Here is a 15,579-nt window from a genome sequence, read left to right as displayed (position 1 = left end):
CCCATTATACCTGGCTTTCATGTTTTTTTTTCTTCTCTCTTTTTTTTTTCTTTTTTCTTTTTTTTTCAGAGCTGGGGACCGAACCCAGGGCCTTGCGCTTGCTAGGCAAGCGCTCTACCACTGAGCTAAATCCCCAACCCCTTTCTTCTTCTTCTTCTTCTTCTTCTTCTTCTTCTTCTTCTTCTTCTTCTTCTTCTTCTTCTTCTTCTTCTTCTTCTTCTTCTTCTTCTTCTTCTTCTTCTTCTTCTTCTTCTTTTTTTCTTTTTTAAAAAGAGCCAGTCTTCATTTATTGCAAGATAACAATAAAAGAAAAAAGAAAAGAAACTTATTGAAGAAATGAAAACAAACTTGAGGACAATGTTCAGAAGTCACTTCTCTCAGTCCTCATGAGACCTGGGGACAGCTGTGCATACAGCTTTAGTGGCTGAGCACTTGCCTGTTGTGCTGAGTCCTAGGTTCTGTCCCCAGCATCACACGAAGAAGGACTCCGATAGCACATGCTAATACTCAGAAGGTAGAGGCAGGATTGTGAGTTCAAGGCCAACCAAGTCTTCCTGTTTGGAGGGGTAGGGCGGATAGAGAGAAGAAAAAGCCAAAAGAAAATGGACACTTTCTATTTTGAACACCTAATACTCTTTATTGAAAAAGGTAATCCATACTAAAGAGCCAGCAGTTTTGACCTGTCTTTGACCCTGTGCCAGGATGAAGAAGAAAGGGCCTTTATGTATGATTCTAGTGTTGCCAGCCGAGACCCTCGTCTTTGAAATGTGCTCTGAGTTTGTGTGTGTGCAGAGGCCAGAGGTAAATGTGGGCGTCCTTTGCAGTCGCTCTTTACACTGCTTTTTTAGTTTTATTGTTATTTATTGTGTTTTCTCTGCCATGTGTGAGTACACGGGAGGCCACAGGAGGCCATTAGAGTCCCTGGAGCTGGTGCTAACAGGTGGTATGAGTTGCTGGGTGTGGATGGTGAGAATTGATGGGGTGATGGGTCCTCTGCCAGAGCAGCAAGTCCCTTTAATTGCTCAGCCATCCATCTCTGTTCCTCATCCATCCTTACTTTTGAGACAGGATCCCTTGCTGTACCCACAACTCCCTGATGTGATGGGAGAGGCCAGGGAGCCTCCCCACACTGTCCAGATCTTCATGTGGGTTCTCGTGCTTGCATGACAAGCACTTTACTGACTGGACTGTCTCCTCAGTGGGGTTTAAAAAAAATTCCTTTCTTTTCTTTTCTTTTCTTTTTTGGGTTTTCAAGAAAATTTAAAATTGTTTATTATAATTATCATTACTATGTTTTTTTATATGAATGGGTTTTTGCCTGCATGTGTGTGCACCCCTTTTATGTCTGGTGTCCTCAGAGGGTGTTGGATCCTCTGGGGCTGGAGTTACAGTAATGTGAAATGCCGTGTGGGTGCTGGGAATTGAACCCAGGTCCTGTGGAAGAGCAGCCGGTGCCCTTAAGACACGTAGCCGTCTCTCCCGCTCTCAGTTCCTTCTTAAAAAAGAAGTAAAATACCTGTCAATTCTTGTTCTAATCCAACGATGATATAGCCAGTGCTAGTTCTCTTTTTGTGTTGCCATCTTGTCCCAAACCAGTTTTCAGTTTTGTGCTTCCTGTGTGCGCATATGCAGGGCTCTCCCCTCACCTGCTTGGTTTTTCTTGTAGTCCTTATGAAGTAACATACCAGTTTTTTTTGTTATGATTATATTTCCCCATAGGACTTCTAGATCTTTACGGAACAGAATATTTTCTGTGTCCTTCCCTGCTCTGCTCATGCCTACCACAGGAATAGGACTTCCTAATAATTTGCTGAAAGAATTAAAGAATAAGCCAGACCTGAGATAGACCAGTACCTCCAGTACCTCCAGTAAATGAAATAGAAGAGGTAAGATTATTTGTAATAATGTTTTTATTTTAACCCGTATATTGAGAATACCATTTTAGTACATTATAAAAATTCAGATGCTTACTTTCTTTCCAGACATGTTTGATTTATGTTTATAATAAATGAGATGAGTAGTTGTAAAAGATTCAGAACCCGGGGTGTAGAGTGTATGTTTAGCTTGAGGCCCTGGGTCTAGGTCAGTCCCACACGGGGAGGGAATTTAGCCCCATGGCATAGTCCTTGGCTCATATACACAGAGCCTTGAATTCTGTCCTCAGCTGATATCACATAAACCAGGTCGGGGGCGGGGTGGGGGACACATCTGTGATTGTGAGATAGAAGCAGAAGGATCAGTGGTTCAAAGTCGTGCTCAACCAACCACACAGTGCATTCAAGGCTAGCCCTTGTATTACAGGATAGTCTGTCCTTAAAAGAAGAAAGAGGGAAAAGAAAATAAGTGGATTCAGTAGATAAGATATTTCAAGCTTGTTTTCTTCTTTAGTTTTTTAAAGAAAGGTTGTCTTTCTGTAGTTGAGGCGCTAACTTACAGTCTTCCTGCCTTAGCCTCTTAAGTGCTAGTTATCAGTGTGTGCTATCAGGCCCTGGGCCTGAGTTCTCAATGACAGTCATGTTGACTTTAAAAAAAATTTGAATTTTAGTTTTTAAAATTAAGTCATACTATGTACATACGCAGTAGTAAGTTACATATGGAACCAGTGGCTCCTGAGCAGGGCTGTGGTGGGTCCATATTTTCTCGTCATGGTAGGGAGCAGTAGCAATGGTAGAAATCAAGCTTTGTGGACAAACTCAGCTTCATCAAGTCTCAGTTCATTTCCAAACCGGGTAACACCAGGCTGATCACTAGTGCTGCCTGAATGTGGGTGTTCCGGTGCGGGCAACGGTACCTCCCATGTAGGACGGTTACGGTAGCACGTGGGCTGATGTAAAGGGCCTAGCACACCTTCTGACAAATGTAGCAAAGGTCAGTTGGTATGAGTACGGCTATGTTAGTGAGTAGATGTTTGCTGGCGGGTTTCACGTATATAATCTGCAGAGAGCAAGCACTACTGTGTGATGTTTGATGACTGACGTTCGATGTTGTTGATTAACGATTGATGTGAACAGGACTCCATATAACCCTGTATTAAGAGGAATGGAGATTGCCTCTGTCCACTTAGATTCATAAGCTGTCCCGAAGTGATCTTGGCCTCAGGGAAGGGAGTGTTCAGGCACATTTCACCATCAGCATCACGGGATGGCAGCCATTGACTTGTCCCATGGTAAGTCCTTGTCGAAGCTCTTTTTCAGACTGTTTTAGGTCTCTCCTACACAGCAAAGGCCAGTGGGCAGGACTTTCGTAGTTTTGTCTGTTCATTTACAAAGAGCTGAAGTGGGCTGTACAATAGTGGTTTGTGATTTAGGGCCCCAGCGTGTGTGCTTGCAGAGGAGATGATGTACAATTGTCGTGAGTTCTGTCGCCAGGGGAAACAGACAGTCATATGTTTCTTTTTACATTTTCTTTGACTTATTATTGTGAGTATGTGTTTGTATGAGTGAGGGTAAATGTAGAAGTCAGAGGACTTTTAGGGGGACTCAGTTCTCTCCTTCCATGTGAGATCCTGGGATTAAACCCTGGGCATTAAGCGTGAGCACTTGAATTAACCAAATGTGCTGTCTCACCAGCCCCAGAGTCCGTGTTTTATACCTTAAGTTCCTTTATTTATAAAGTGAGAACAACACTCTCTTTCTCAGTTGGCAGCCCAGTTCCTAGCTCGCCCTCTGGCTCCAGGGGAGGCGTACGTGCTGCGGCATTTTCTTGGTAGGACTGTGTATTTATGCGGTTTGATGAGTGTTCAGATGACAGGGAAATGTCACACTGTCGTGGAGTGACTTCATGGCATGTGAATGTGGGCATTAAGGCAGCTCTGGGATTTTATGCTGTCTTTCTTTCCTGTCAGGCCTTCTTCCTAGAGAGCCTATCTACGTCTACGAAGCAAACATAGAGGTAGAAGGAACGGTGACTGACAACCAGGCAAACTGTTACCAGGTAAAGAGAGGGAGTGTCGTTCTCCCAAACAGAGCCTTTTCATCTGTGATCCAGATGCATTTCCTTTTAGAGTCTAGAGTTTAGACAGACTCAATCTCTAGGGCTTCTTAAAGGAAGTGCATTCTCACTAGTGGGTGAGAGTATCTTTTCCCTGGGGAACGGAGCCTTGTAAATTTCTGTTAGTGCTTGTTAAGGTGTTTGCTTGGCTGGGGATGGAGCCAAGGACTTTTTATGCATGCTCAGCACATGCTCTACTACTGGGCTCTACCCCCAACTTCACCAATCGATCTTTGTTTGTTTTAGATAGAGTCTGGCAATATAGCCTAACCCTGAACTCACTGTATGGCCCTGGCTGGTCTCAGCCTCCCTCTCCAGTGTTGGGGATCACAGACATGGGCCCCCACTAAGTAATCTTGAGCTTCACTAATAACTGCGTAACTTTTATTTTGTTGGGTGCTCTGACAGGTGGTAAGGCAGGATCTATTTATCAGATATCTGCAGTTTGCTTAGGGACATGCTGCAATGATACAGTAGGACCAGAAGAGCTTCCAGCCTGGCCGTGCTGGTGGAAATCACACTTTTAAAGGCATGCAACAGTAGAAGGTCGGCAGAGAGTGAGTGTAGAGAGGAGTCCTGGGGCCACGGAACCCTGTAGCTGCTCGAGGCTGATCTGAGAACCACCTTCCTAATTCCCATTGAGTACTAGCAGGACTGTTGTTTGGCTCAAACCAGCCTGTGTGTACTGGTTTAGGATTCAGTGACCTTCGATGATGTGGCTGTGGAGTTCACCCCGGATGAGTGGACTTTACTGGACCTGACTCAGAAAAATCTATACCGAGAGGTGATGCTGGAGAACTACGAGAACTTGACTTCAGTAGGTAAGGCTGCCAGCATTCCTCGTTGCCTTTTATGAAGCAGATACATATTGACATGTTACATGCTTCTTAATGTGTTAGAGATGGATCGTGTTAGTTATGAATTTAGTGAAATGACATCAGGGCAGGCTTTCTCGCTGAACTTAGAGCTCGGTGTCTTTCAGACACTAAGCCCCAATAGTCCTATCTGCACCCTTCACAGCACCGTAGTTACAGGCACGCTGAAGACCATGCTCAGCTCGCTATGTGGGTCGCTGACATCCTGATGCAGGTCCTCGTGATTATGCAGCAAACACTCTTAGCCAGCAAGCCATCTTCCCAGGTCTAACAAGCAAAATTCCTGGCGTAATACATAACAGTCTACAGTGGCAAATCTTCTTTATTTTTTTCCTTTTCTTTCCTCCCTCCCTTTCTTTAAAAAAAATCTTTTTAGTTTTTGAGATTATAGTACAGTTACACCATTTTGCCATTCCCTTTCCTCTATACCTCTTCCTATATCTCTCTCATATATACTCCTTGCTGTCTTTCACATTCATGGTCTCTTCATTAATTGTGTGTGTTCCTAACTCTATAAGTACAATCCGCATGGTTTTACTTGTATGTATGTTTTTAAGACTGACCACTTGGTATTGGATAACCAGTTGGTGCTCTCTTCCCCTGTGGAATTATTTCCCCCACTCTCAGCTCACCATAGTTGTCTGTAGTTCTTTGTGTAGGGTTGAGGCCTGCTGAGCCTCCCTCTCCCACATTGGCATGTCCACTAGTGTCCTCCCCGCCCAGCTCCTGTTGAAGCAGTCATGTTGCTGAGACTAAGGCAGCCTCTGATATTACAGCGAGACACAGTCTCACAGCAGACTCCTTGATCCCTGGCTTTTATAATCTTTACACCCCTTCTAAAATGTCTTCTGAACCGTAGGTGCAGGAGTTGTGCTGAACATGTATGTGTTGGGACCAGGCTCTACAACTTCGCATTTTGATTCATCGTGGCTTTCTGTAATAATTTCCATCTGTTGCAAATCGATGTTTCTTTGATGAGGGATGAGGACTACACTTACTTGTGGGTGTAAAGACATGTATTTGGAATGTAGGTGGATTGTGCTTGTTTAGTAAAGTGGAGACTGTAGGCTCTCTGAGGTCTGTGGTTTCTAGCCTAAGCTCCCTCTTGTCAAGCGGCTCTTTGGGCCGATTGGAGAGCATTGGTCGTGTGTGTTGTATTTCGTATCCTTATGGTTGTTAGGCCATGCTGGTTGCCGAGGTGCAGAGGTGTCAGAGCTCGGCTGGACGCTTGTTTGCTTCCCTGTTGTGGTACCTTCTGGTGCCATTAAAGCTAGTCCTCAGGTCAACTCTCAACTCAGGCCTATGGGCCTGTGTTCGATGTGAATGGTGCCCTCACCAGTAGGAACTTAACCTGCTACCTCTGTGGGATAGCCGAGGGGAGCAGCAAAAGTGTGTGCTATTTTTGGAGTCTAATGTTTTCAGACGTTGTTTCTGCTATTTTGCCCTCCCTCCTTGTATATTGTCTCCCTCCCTCCTCCTGATTAAAGCCCTCCCCCATTTCCCCGTTTCCCATCTCCAATCACTCACACTCTGCTATTCTCCTCTTACTGCCCCACGCTCCTGACTGTGGCAATGGTCCGTTCTCCGTTCCTGCTCTCTGCAGTTTCTCCCGGTTGTGTATTCACGTCTGGATGAGGTGTGGAGCGAGGAGCCTCAGAGAAGAGAGATCATGTGACTGCTGTCTTTCCGGGTCTTATGCACCTCACTCCCTGTGACCCATCCTTCACCTTCAAACGTCACGATTTCGTTTCTTTCTCCACAGCTGACTGGTATTACATAAGTTATGTGCACCACACTTTTGCCGTGCATTTGTTGGTTGAAGGACGTGTAGGGTGTTTCCAGTCCCCAGCTACTGTGATGGAGTAGCAGTGAACATGGCTGAGCAGGTGTCTGGGGTAGGATTTTTCAAGGCATGTGCCAGGGAGTGGCGCAGCTGGGTCATTTGGGAGGTAGTTTTTGGAGAGTTCTCCACACTGTTTTCCATAGTGGCCGCACCCATTTGCAATTCTGTCAACAGTGATTGACGGTTCCCTTTTCCCCTCCTCTCTGTCAGCATTTGTTATTGGTTATTTTGCAGGTCTGTGTCATTTTGCATGGAATAAGATGAAATCTAAGCCTTTTGGATTTGCATTTTCCTCAGTGCTAAGTATGCTGAGCATTTAAAGAAATGCGTTTTGATTGCATTTTCCCCATTCCTAGTTCCTTCCAGACCCTCCCTGATGATGCACATTAAACATGTATTTCTCAGCCAGTATTTTCTTTGGAAAACTCTGATTGGCTTTTGTTTCCTTTCATTCTTCTTTATTTTGTTTTTTAAGATATGCTCTATTTACATAGCTCAGGCAAGTCTTGAACTAAAACTCACAAAGATCTGCTTGCTTCTGCCTCCCAATTGTTGGGATTAGATGTGTGTGCCACCATGTCTGTCTTCCTTTCCCCTTTCCTCCCCTTTCTGTCTCATTTTTCCTTCCTCTTCTGCACTTCTTTCCTTCACCCTCACTGTGACCCTCTATTTGGAAACAGAATCTTTTGTATGTAGTCCAGGTTGGCCTCAAACTTGGAATTCTCTGTCCTCATCCTCCCAAGTTAAGGGATTTCAAATTTCTTCCACTCCTGTGCCCAGTATAGTAGACTTGGTGTTGTCAAGTGTGTGTGAGTGTGTTGTACTGGGCTGTGCATCCTTTGTTGGGTATGAAAGCCTAGGGCAGTGCACATGCTAGGAAAATGCTCTACCCCAAAGTGTAGTCCTTCTGGAAAAGTGTACAGTAACTTCCGTTTAGCCTTTATGGAGTAGAGCAAACCAGTCCTTTTTGAACATAGAAATGTCTTTTCTGAGGTGCTAGAGATTGTACTGAGAGACTTGCATGTTAAGCTACATCCTTCCCTTCCCCATATTTGAATTTTAACTCAACTTTGAAAGAATTGCCTTCCTCTCACTTGAACTATGATTTCCTTGGCCATAGGAAAGTTTGTTATCGCCTGTTTGAGTCCCTTCCACTCATGTATGTTTCTGTATATGCAGGATGTCAGTTCTTCATTCCTAGTCTGACTCCCTGGCTAAAACAAGAAGAGTTAGGGGTGGCAGAAAGTGCTCTCCCTCAGCGTGAGTATTCATGGGGAAATCTGCTTTGACGACCTTGGTATTGTTTTGCCACTGTAGTCAAATTTTCTTTTACTGGCCTCAGAAATTGAATCCATTTTTCTCTGTGAGATAATCTGACATGCCCCATAATCCATTATTTCTGTGTATTCAGGCATACCCATGATCTTACAGCCTATGCGTTCCCTTTCCTAAATTTAGTATTTCAATGTTGTTTTTCCAGAGCTTTCTGACTTTCCTGTTGCTGGAACTGTCACAGGGTCAGTTTGTAGTTCGTTGACTCTGCCTTTTTTTTTTTAATTATAGCTTTTTTGTTGTTTATGTTTTGGAGGTGCTGGGGATTGAACCAGGGCTTGGGCCTGTGAGGCAACCATTCTACCTACTGAACAGTCTTATTACTAAATTTTTCACAGCACAGCAAAGCTGTGGAGGCCAGAGAACAACTCCAGAGTCGTACTCTCTTTCCACCATGTCACTACCAAGGCTTGAACTCAGGTTGTCAAGTTTGATGACAAGGTGACCTCCACCTTATATTTTGGGACCAGATCTCTCATGGAGGTCTGGGGTTTACTGACCACGCTAGGCTGGTTGTCGAGCGGTGAGCCTTAGGGAATCTGTTTGTCCCTGCCTCTCCAGTACTGGGATTATGAGTTTGTGCCACCATGCCCGGCATTTTAAAGTGGGTTAAAGGGTTCAAGCTCAAGTCCTTGTGATTTAACAACTAGCCGTCTCCCCGGTCTCTTTTTCCCGTTTTTCTCTTGTATAATTGAAACAGTCTTAGAATTATAGCCCAGGCTACTCTTAACAGTCTAAGAAGGTTCTCTGACTTAGCCTCCTATGTATTAAGATCACAGTTGGGCACCATTATGTCTGTCAGTCTTTATTTTCTTATCTTTTTTGTTTTTTAGCCTTAGCCATTAAAGGCTGAGACAACTTTCCAGCCCTCACTTTTATTCTCTTAATTTGCATAACTTGAAAAGAAGGACAAATGGCCCTCACCCTTTCATTCTTGTACACACCATTCATTTTCTGACCTTCTTACGTTCCTCTCTCTATTTAACTTAAGAATTGGAACTGCAGCCTACAATTGACGACTCAGAGCTGGAGAATTATTTTAGGATGCAAAGTTCCAGTGCAACAGAAATGGTAAGATCAGCAAGGACTTTATACTTCACACTCAGGAAGGGGGTGGGGTCCTCTGTAGTAAACCATACAAAAGAGACCTTTGAGATGCATCGTATGCATCTGAGAGGAATTGATGTCTCTGAAGAACTATCTGCAGTATCATGAAGTGGGAGATTCCCCAAATATGTCATAAAGATTCTGTCTCATTGTCTCCACAAATACCTATTCCCACATGTGCAGTTAGACCTGAAACTTTTAAACAGTTTTATGGGACCACTTTTTTTTAGTGCATATAATCAGTCATTAAGATTTTGGCAAGGGGATCTGTCGTTCGGTTTAGAAAAACTGGAGCTCAGAAAGTAATGGCATGGAAAAGAAACTGTAAAGTCCATTATGAACATAAAACTGTTTTTGTCCTCAGGTGGGCGATTCATCCCTTCAAGAGCAGTCAGGAAACCACAGTGAAGGGGACCTGCGTGACTCTAAGCCATGTGGAAATGTGTTGGGTGAACAATTATGCCTTAACACAGAGGTGAGCACGCAAAGTCAAGGCTACAGTTCTGAGTGTAACTGGTATGGGAAAGACATTCTTTCTTTGCTCAAGGAAACCTCTACTGGACAGAACGTTTCTGAGCTTAATCAGTGTGGGAAACTCTTCAGTCTGACTCCAAACATCATGTACCCGAGCACTAGCACAAACGAGAAGCCCTTCGAGTGCACAGACTGTGAGACAGCCTTTTTCAATCAGTCTTACTTTCAGCCAGATATGAGGCCTCACAATGGAGGAGAGCCCTATGACTGGAGTAAATTCGGGAATGGTTTCATTCATCCTACAAGCCTTGCTATGCATCTTCCAATTCTCAATGCAAGAAACCCCTACAAATTTGAGGAATGTGGAAAGGACTTTCAGTATTTTGCATGCCTTAATAATCCCATGGGAATGTGCACTGGAGAAAAATTCTGTGACTGCAAGGAATGTTGGAAAGCCTTCACGGTTTCCTCACACCTAACTCAGTATGTATCGATTCACACTGAAGAAAAATCCAAAGTGTGTAAGATATGTGGGAAGTCCTTTGCTAATTATTCTCGACTTTCTGCACATGTAAAAACTCACAACGAAGAAAAGCCCTTTGTATGTAAGGAGTGTGGAAAGGCCTTTAAAAATATGTCATACCTTAATGATCACGTTAGGATTCACACTGGAATAAAGTCGTACAAATGTATGGAATGTGGGAAGGCCTTCCTCCGATGGTCAGGCCTTACTGAACACATAAGAGTCCACACTGGGGAAAAGCCTTACGAATGTAAGGAATGTGGGAAGACTTTTTCTAGATCTACTCAGCTCACTGAACACATAAGAACACACACTGGAATCAAACCTTATGAATGTAAGGAATGTGGCAAAGCCTTCACTCAGTACTCGGGCCTCGCCACACACGTACGAATCCATAGTGGAGAGAAGCCCTTTGCATGTAAGGAATGTGGGAAGGCCTTTACCAGGACCTCTGGCCTGATTCATCATGTGAGAACTCACACAGGAGAGAAGCCTTTTGAATGTGTTCATTGTGGGAAAACCTTCATTACTTCCTCCCATCGCACTAAACACCTGAAAATTCACAGTGGCGAGAAGCCCTTTGTGTGTAACATATGTGGGAAAGCGTTCATATATTCCACATCCCTGAACATCCACATGCGAACCCATACAGGAGAGAAGCCCTATATATGTAAACAGTGCGGGAAAGCCTTCGCTGTTTACTCACGACTAAGGAAACACAGCCGAGTTCACACTGAGGAGAAACCCTATCAATGTGAGGGTGTGGGTGTTGCTACTTAGCCCGTCTGTTGCCACCTTTGAGTATTGACAGTGACACCAAAGATCATCAGATTAGTCTTAACTGCTTCGTGTGGGCGACAGTGGCTCACACTGGCCTTGAGACACCATCCTAATTTTTATGAACTAGGACATTTAGGTGCCCCCTCAAACTTTTCTTTTGGGTAGTGCTGAGGATTGACCTAGAACATCACACACGCTAGGCAGGCACTCAATCGCTGAGCTACCTTTTCCAGTTATCCTGGAACCCTTTTTTCATGGATATCTTGAGTCTGAGCACTGTGGGTCATAAATGAGGCCAGCATACAAGGTGGCTTCATTCCGATGCTTGACTCTTCGTGATCATAACGTTTCTAAATGCTATGAAATAAGACAGATCTGACCCTTTTGTTGGTTAATGGCTGCCACTGTGGCTTGTCAATGTGAAAACTCACTGCAAGTCAAGATAATGCAGGACACAATTATCTTGTGGAAAGACTCTCCTAGGTAACTACTCTGACCCCAGTGATTCTGATGAGCACACCAAGAAATAGTTCCTGATTTTAATAGCTAGTCTGTTTACAGACGTTAACCCTGTGATCCTTTATAAAACTCAGAAAGTCCATTCTGTCCCATCTTTTGGATCCATTTTGGACTGAAGTGACAGTAACTTTGTCCATATTCCTCATTTGGTTGGGCTTGATTGTCTGAGGGTTGAACTCAGGGTCTTGTGGACGCTAGGCAAGTATTCTGCCACCAAGCTGCATTCTTAGCTGGCTTAGTCTCTTAGTGCAGACTTTTCAGTTATTGTAATGTGGATAGGCTGGGTTTGTTAAGGTACAGTTCTCTTTTGTTTTAACAATTCCTTAGCTTCAGTGTTCTCCCCTTTCATATCTTATTAAAGCACTCAGGAGAAACCAAGTTGCTCCAAGTTTGAACACTTTAATTACAGAAAAGTTTCCAGTTCTATCGCTCTCAAGTTCTAACTTCCACACAAAATGCTAGAATACAGATCTGCTTGGTTCAAGATCACTACATGGCACTGGTTGGTTTTCTTCCTGTTCTAATCACATGTTCCTTCTTCCTAACTAAGGGAGTCCTTACCAGAATAGCCTCTACCTGTCACTCAGCTTCAAGGCTACTTGCATGTGTTTAACTGCTATTTTTACAGCAGTGCCACAAAACACTATAGCCAGTGCTGGCAAAATGGCTCAGAAGGTAAAGGTGCTTGTGAGCAGGAACTGAGTTTGATCCCAGGAACACTCATAGTCAGAGGAGAGCAGAGTGCTACACAGCCTCTGCTTCTAGACACATACCACAGCTGCACACGCTTGTACACACCGTACAGATAACACACAACAGCATAAACCAAGTTGCTTTGAAGTTCCCTTCTAAAGAAATGAAATTTTAGGTTAGCATAGTATTGGGTTTTATTATGGCGTTGTCATATCTATAGACCATTATACTTCTCATTAGCTTACCACTTTTGGATAAAACCTTAGGGCTGCGGGTTCCGCTCGGTGGTGGTAGTTCTTGCCTGGCATGTGAATAGCTAGTTTTTATCTCCATCAGTGGACAGACCGTATACAGCAATCTATTTTCTCACACAAGAATAGCAGCATGGGAGTTAGTGAGAGGATGGTTCAGAGGGCGAAGCTCTTGCCCTGCAAACACAAGGACCAGAGTTCGTTTTCTCAGAACCCATTTAAGTGCCATGGAGGCCACCTGTAATCCCAGAGCCTGGGAAGTTAGACGGGAATCCTCAGGCGATTGGGGAGTTAGGTTACTTGACTCTACGAGCTTCGGGTTCAGCAACAGACCCTGCTTCAGTACACGAAATGGGAAGTGACTGGGAAAGCTGGCATTACCTTCTGGATTCTGCATGCCACGTGCAGATGCGGGAACACCAACACGCACACGCACACACACGTGAAAACAGGAACGGCATGTTTGGCGGCTTTCGGAGTAGACTCTTCATGGCATGCAGTCGCTTTCACATGACAGAGCCTGAAAATGAGGGTTTTTTTATCCTCTTCTGATAAAAACCACAGCATTGTGGGATGAGGTTTCCCCTCATTGTCCTGGACTATCAGATGAAATTCTAAAGACCCGATCTGAACAGTCATGCCGAGGGTTAGATTTAATATGAATTTGAGAGGGTCATAGATTCTTTTGGGCCCCCAGACAGGTAATCCTATTTGTAGATAATGATTTTTTTTTCTATTTTAGTTGTTTCCTTACATAAATTAGTATGATGTCCAGCACACTAGTGAAAGTAGTTAAAGCATATTTTTCTTTAGAATTATAATGAGGTATGCTTTCCATTATACTGATTTGCTTATTAGGATAGAGGGTTGTTTTAATATCTGGATTTTTACATAATGGTTTTATAGTCTTTCTTTATTTGTGAGGCAAAATTCCCCTTTGATTTATTAATTGCTTTCCCTGTATCCTCTGAGATGACCACGCTCATTTGCATTCAAGTACCTAGGATTTCATTGTTTCAAATAGTAAATACTGGAATGATTAAAGGACTCTAAAATAAAGGCAGTCATTTTATCAAAGATTGTATATTAGTTGCCTGATGTTAATTTTAAGTTCTTAGATGCCTTCAACTTGGCCATTACGGTTCATTTTTGTTCTGTGGGACTGCTGAGGATGGAACCGACCCGGATGAGGCAGCCCTCTGCCACCGAGCGGTCTGTAATCTTGAGCCGAATGGATCGTTTCTACTACTTAACGTTGCTTATGCTTACTCACATGAAGATTGTCATAGATATTCTCAAGTAACGATGGCATACAAGTTTTCCTTATATGTAAGAAGAAATGGCGCAGGGGTAGGAAGAGTGCGCCTGTTCAGCAGTGCACAGGACTGTCTGTGGTCTCAGTCCTCAGTGCCACCAAAACAGCCAGACTAAAATGAACTGACTGGCTCTTAGCTGTAGATTAGAACCGTGTCATTTACTGCCGTGAATATATTCCTCTCCTTTCCCAAATTATAAACCTGTTCAGTTATCCTGATCTAGATTAATTGATACTGTTTTAGGTACCCATTTTCTATTACCATAAACTGCACAGCATCTTATGTGTATGGGACACCTAAGATTTACAATATCATTTAAATTTTTTCGAGTATATTTTTCTAGGCATGCTTTCATTTTCACATTTGAAATTTATTTTTTTTCTTGTATTCCTGATGTTTCCTGGTTGTATAATTAATTTACTTTGGGTCTGCCTTGCATTCTGCAATGATTTCTTGTAATTAAATTGAGTTAATCTTCAACCAGTATTCTTTTGGAGAGTATTTGTCTCAAACTACAGCATGTTGCCTCACACTAATCTTAGGGACTGGGAAGCCAAGGCAGGAGGGTCACAGATTTAAGGGTAGCCCAAACCTGGGCTACCTTGTGGACACTGTCTTAAAAAGACAAACATGAAAAATAAGACAAGACAAATGTTCCCAAAGGAGGAGTTGGGGCCTGGTAGATAATTTGGGAGGGAAAAAATTTGTCTTGAAATATTTAAACTTTCCAATATAGTTTTTATTCCGTTGACTCTGGCAGGTATTGACATGGCTAGATAGTTTAATTTTTGTATCCTTGGTTAAAAAAAATTTAGGGGTGGGGTGCTAGGATTCAAACTGAGGGCTTTACACATGCTAACCACTGACCTATAACCCAGGTGTAGATGTGTCTTTTATATATACCTTAGTTAGAGTTTTAAAACTCTGATTACTTGAAAGATCCTAATTAACAATTCTTTTAGACCATTATGTATAATGCAATTAGTAACAAAATTGGATTTTTAGCAACTTTTTTCTTCTGTATTTGTTGCATGTACCTTTTCTGTAATGATGTTTTTCACTGAAATTTCACCCAGTGCTTGGATTTGTGTATTCCATTTATCTTTTAGTTGCTATTCTAAACCATTAAATCCAGTTTTAAAATAGAACGTGTTGATGGTGTTTCTTTCTGAGTAGACGAGACCGCTTGCATACAGTTGGCTCTCATTAATCTCCTGAGCATCACAATTGCAGAGACCTAGAAGCGGGTTCACTCCTACACTGACATAGAAATTCAAAGTAGCAGAATTGATGTCATAGAGGATTTGCTTAGGAGACATTAAATCATACAAAGTAGGATTTAGCCGAAGGAGTGCTGTTCCCCAATACCTCAAAGATAAGTAGTGTGCTACTCAGGCCTGTTAGGTAAATTCATGGTGCTAGGATGTAAACATTCTCTAGGATTGACTATCCATTAGACCAATCCCCAAAGAATGTACCTCTAACATGCAGCTCAAGGGGACAGAGCACAGGCACAATGGATGTCAGTCCTGCCCTGCCATAAAGTTCCAGTTCTTTAAAAAAAAAAAAAAAAAAAAGCATAGTTCTGGGCTGGAGAGATGGCTCAGTGGTTAAGAACAGTGACTGCTCTTCCAGAGGTCCTGAGTTCAATTCCCAGCAACCACATGGTGGCTCACAACCATTTGAAATGGGATCTGATGCCCTCTTCTGGTGTGTTTGAAGACAGCTATGGTGTACTTGTGTAAAATAAATCTTTAAAAAGAAAACATAGTTCTGCCAGCTGAGCAACATGATCCTGGGCCACATCTATTGGAAAAAACAGCACTGATGTACTTAAATAATCCTGGTGATATTTTTGCTGTGTAAATCTCCCGTC

General features: G+C 43.0%; 1 protein-coding gene across 18 annotated transcripts in view; it reads left to right on the top strand.

Moving 5' to 3' along the window:
• Window positions 1-14,848, top strand: part of Zfp266 (zinc finger protein 266) — a 31,610-nt gene extending 16,762 nt beyond the window's left edge. For 8 of the 18 annotated variants that reach the window (XM_017595777.3, XM_039081840.2, XM_039081834.2 and 5 more), the window contains 7 exons: window positions 1,720-1,886; window positions 3,012-3,166; window positions 3,845-3,933; window positions 4,685-4,811; window positions 7,888-7,968; window positions 9,032-9,111; window positions 9,512-14,848. In XM_017595777.3, the coding sequence (XP_017451266.1) occupies window positions 3,142-3,166; window positions 3,845-3,933; window positions 4,685-4,811; window positions 7,888-7,968; window positions 9,032-9,111; window positions 9,512-10,924 (1,815 nt within the window). In that variant the 5' untranslated portion in view covers window positions 1,720-1,886; window positions 3,012-3,141 and the 3' untranslated portion in view covers window positions 10,925-14,848. Of the gene's footprint in view, window positions 1-701; window positions 802-1,719; window positions 3,167-3,844; window positions 3,934-4,684; window positions 4,812-7,887; window positions 7,969-9,031; window positions 9,112-9,511 lie in introns of those variants that run through there. The other 10 variants (XM_063265865.1, XM_039081843.2, XM_063265864.1 and 7 more) reach the window with 6 other exon arrangements.
• Window positions 14,849-15,579: the final 731 nt, after the last annotated feature.

The sequence above is a fragment of the Rattus norvegicus genome, chromosome 8 (assembly GCF_036323735.1).
Source record: "Rattus norvegicus strain BN/NHsdMcwi chromosome 8, GRCr8, whole genome shotgun sequence".
Classification (NCBI taxonomy): Eukaryota; Metazoa; Chordata; class Mammalia; order Rodentia; family Muridae; genus Rattus; species Rattus norvegicus.
This window is presented reverse-complemented; position numbering and strand designations above follow the sequence as displayed.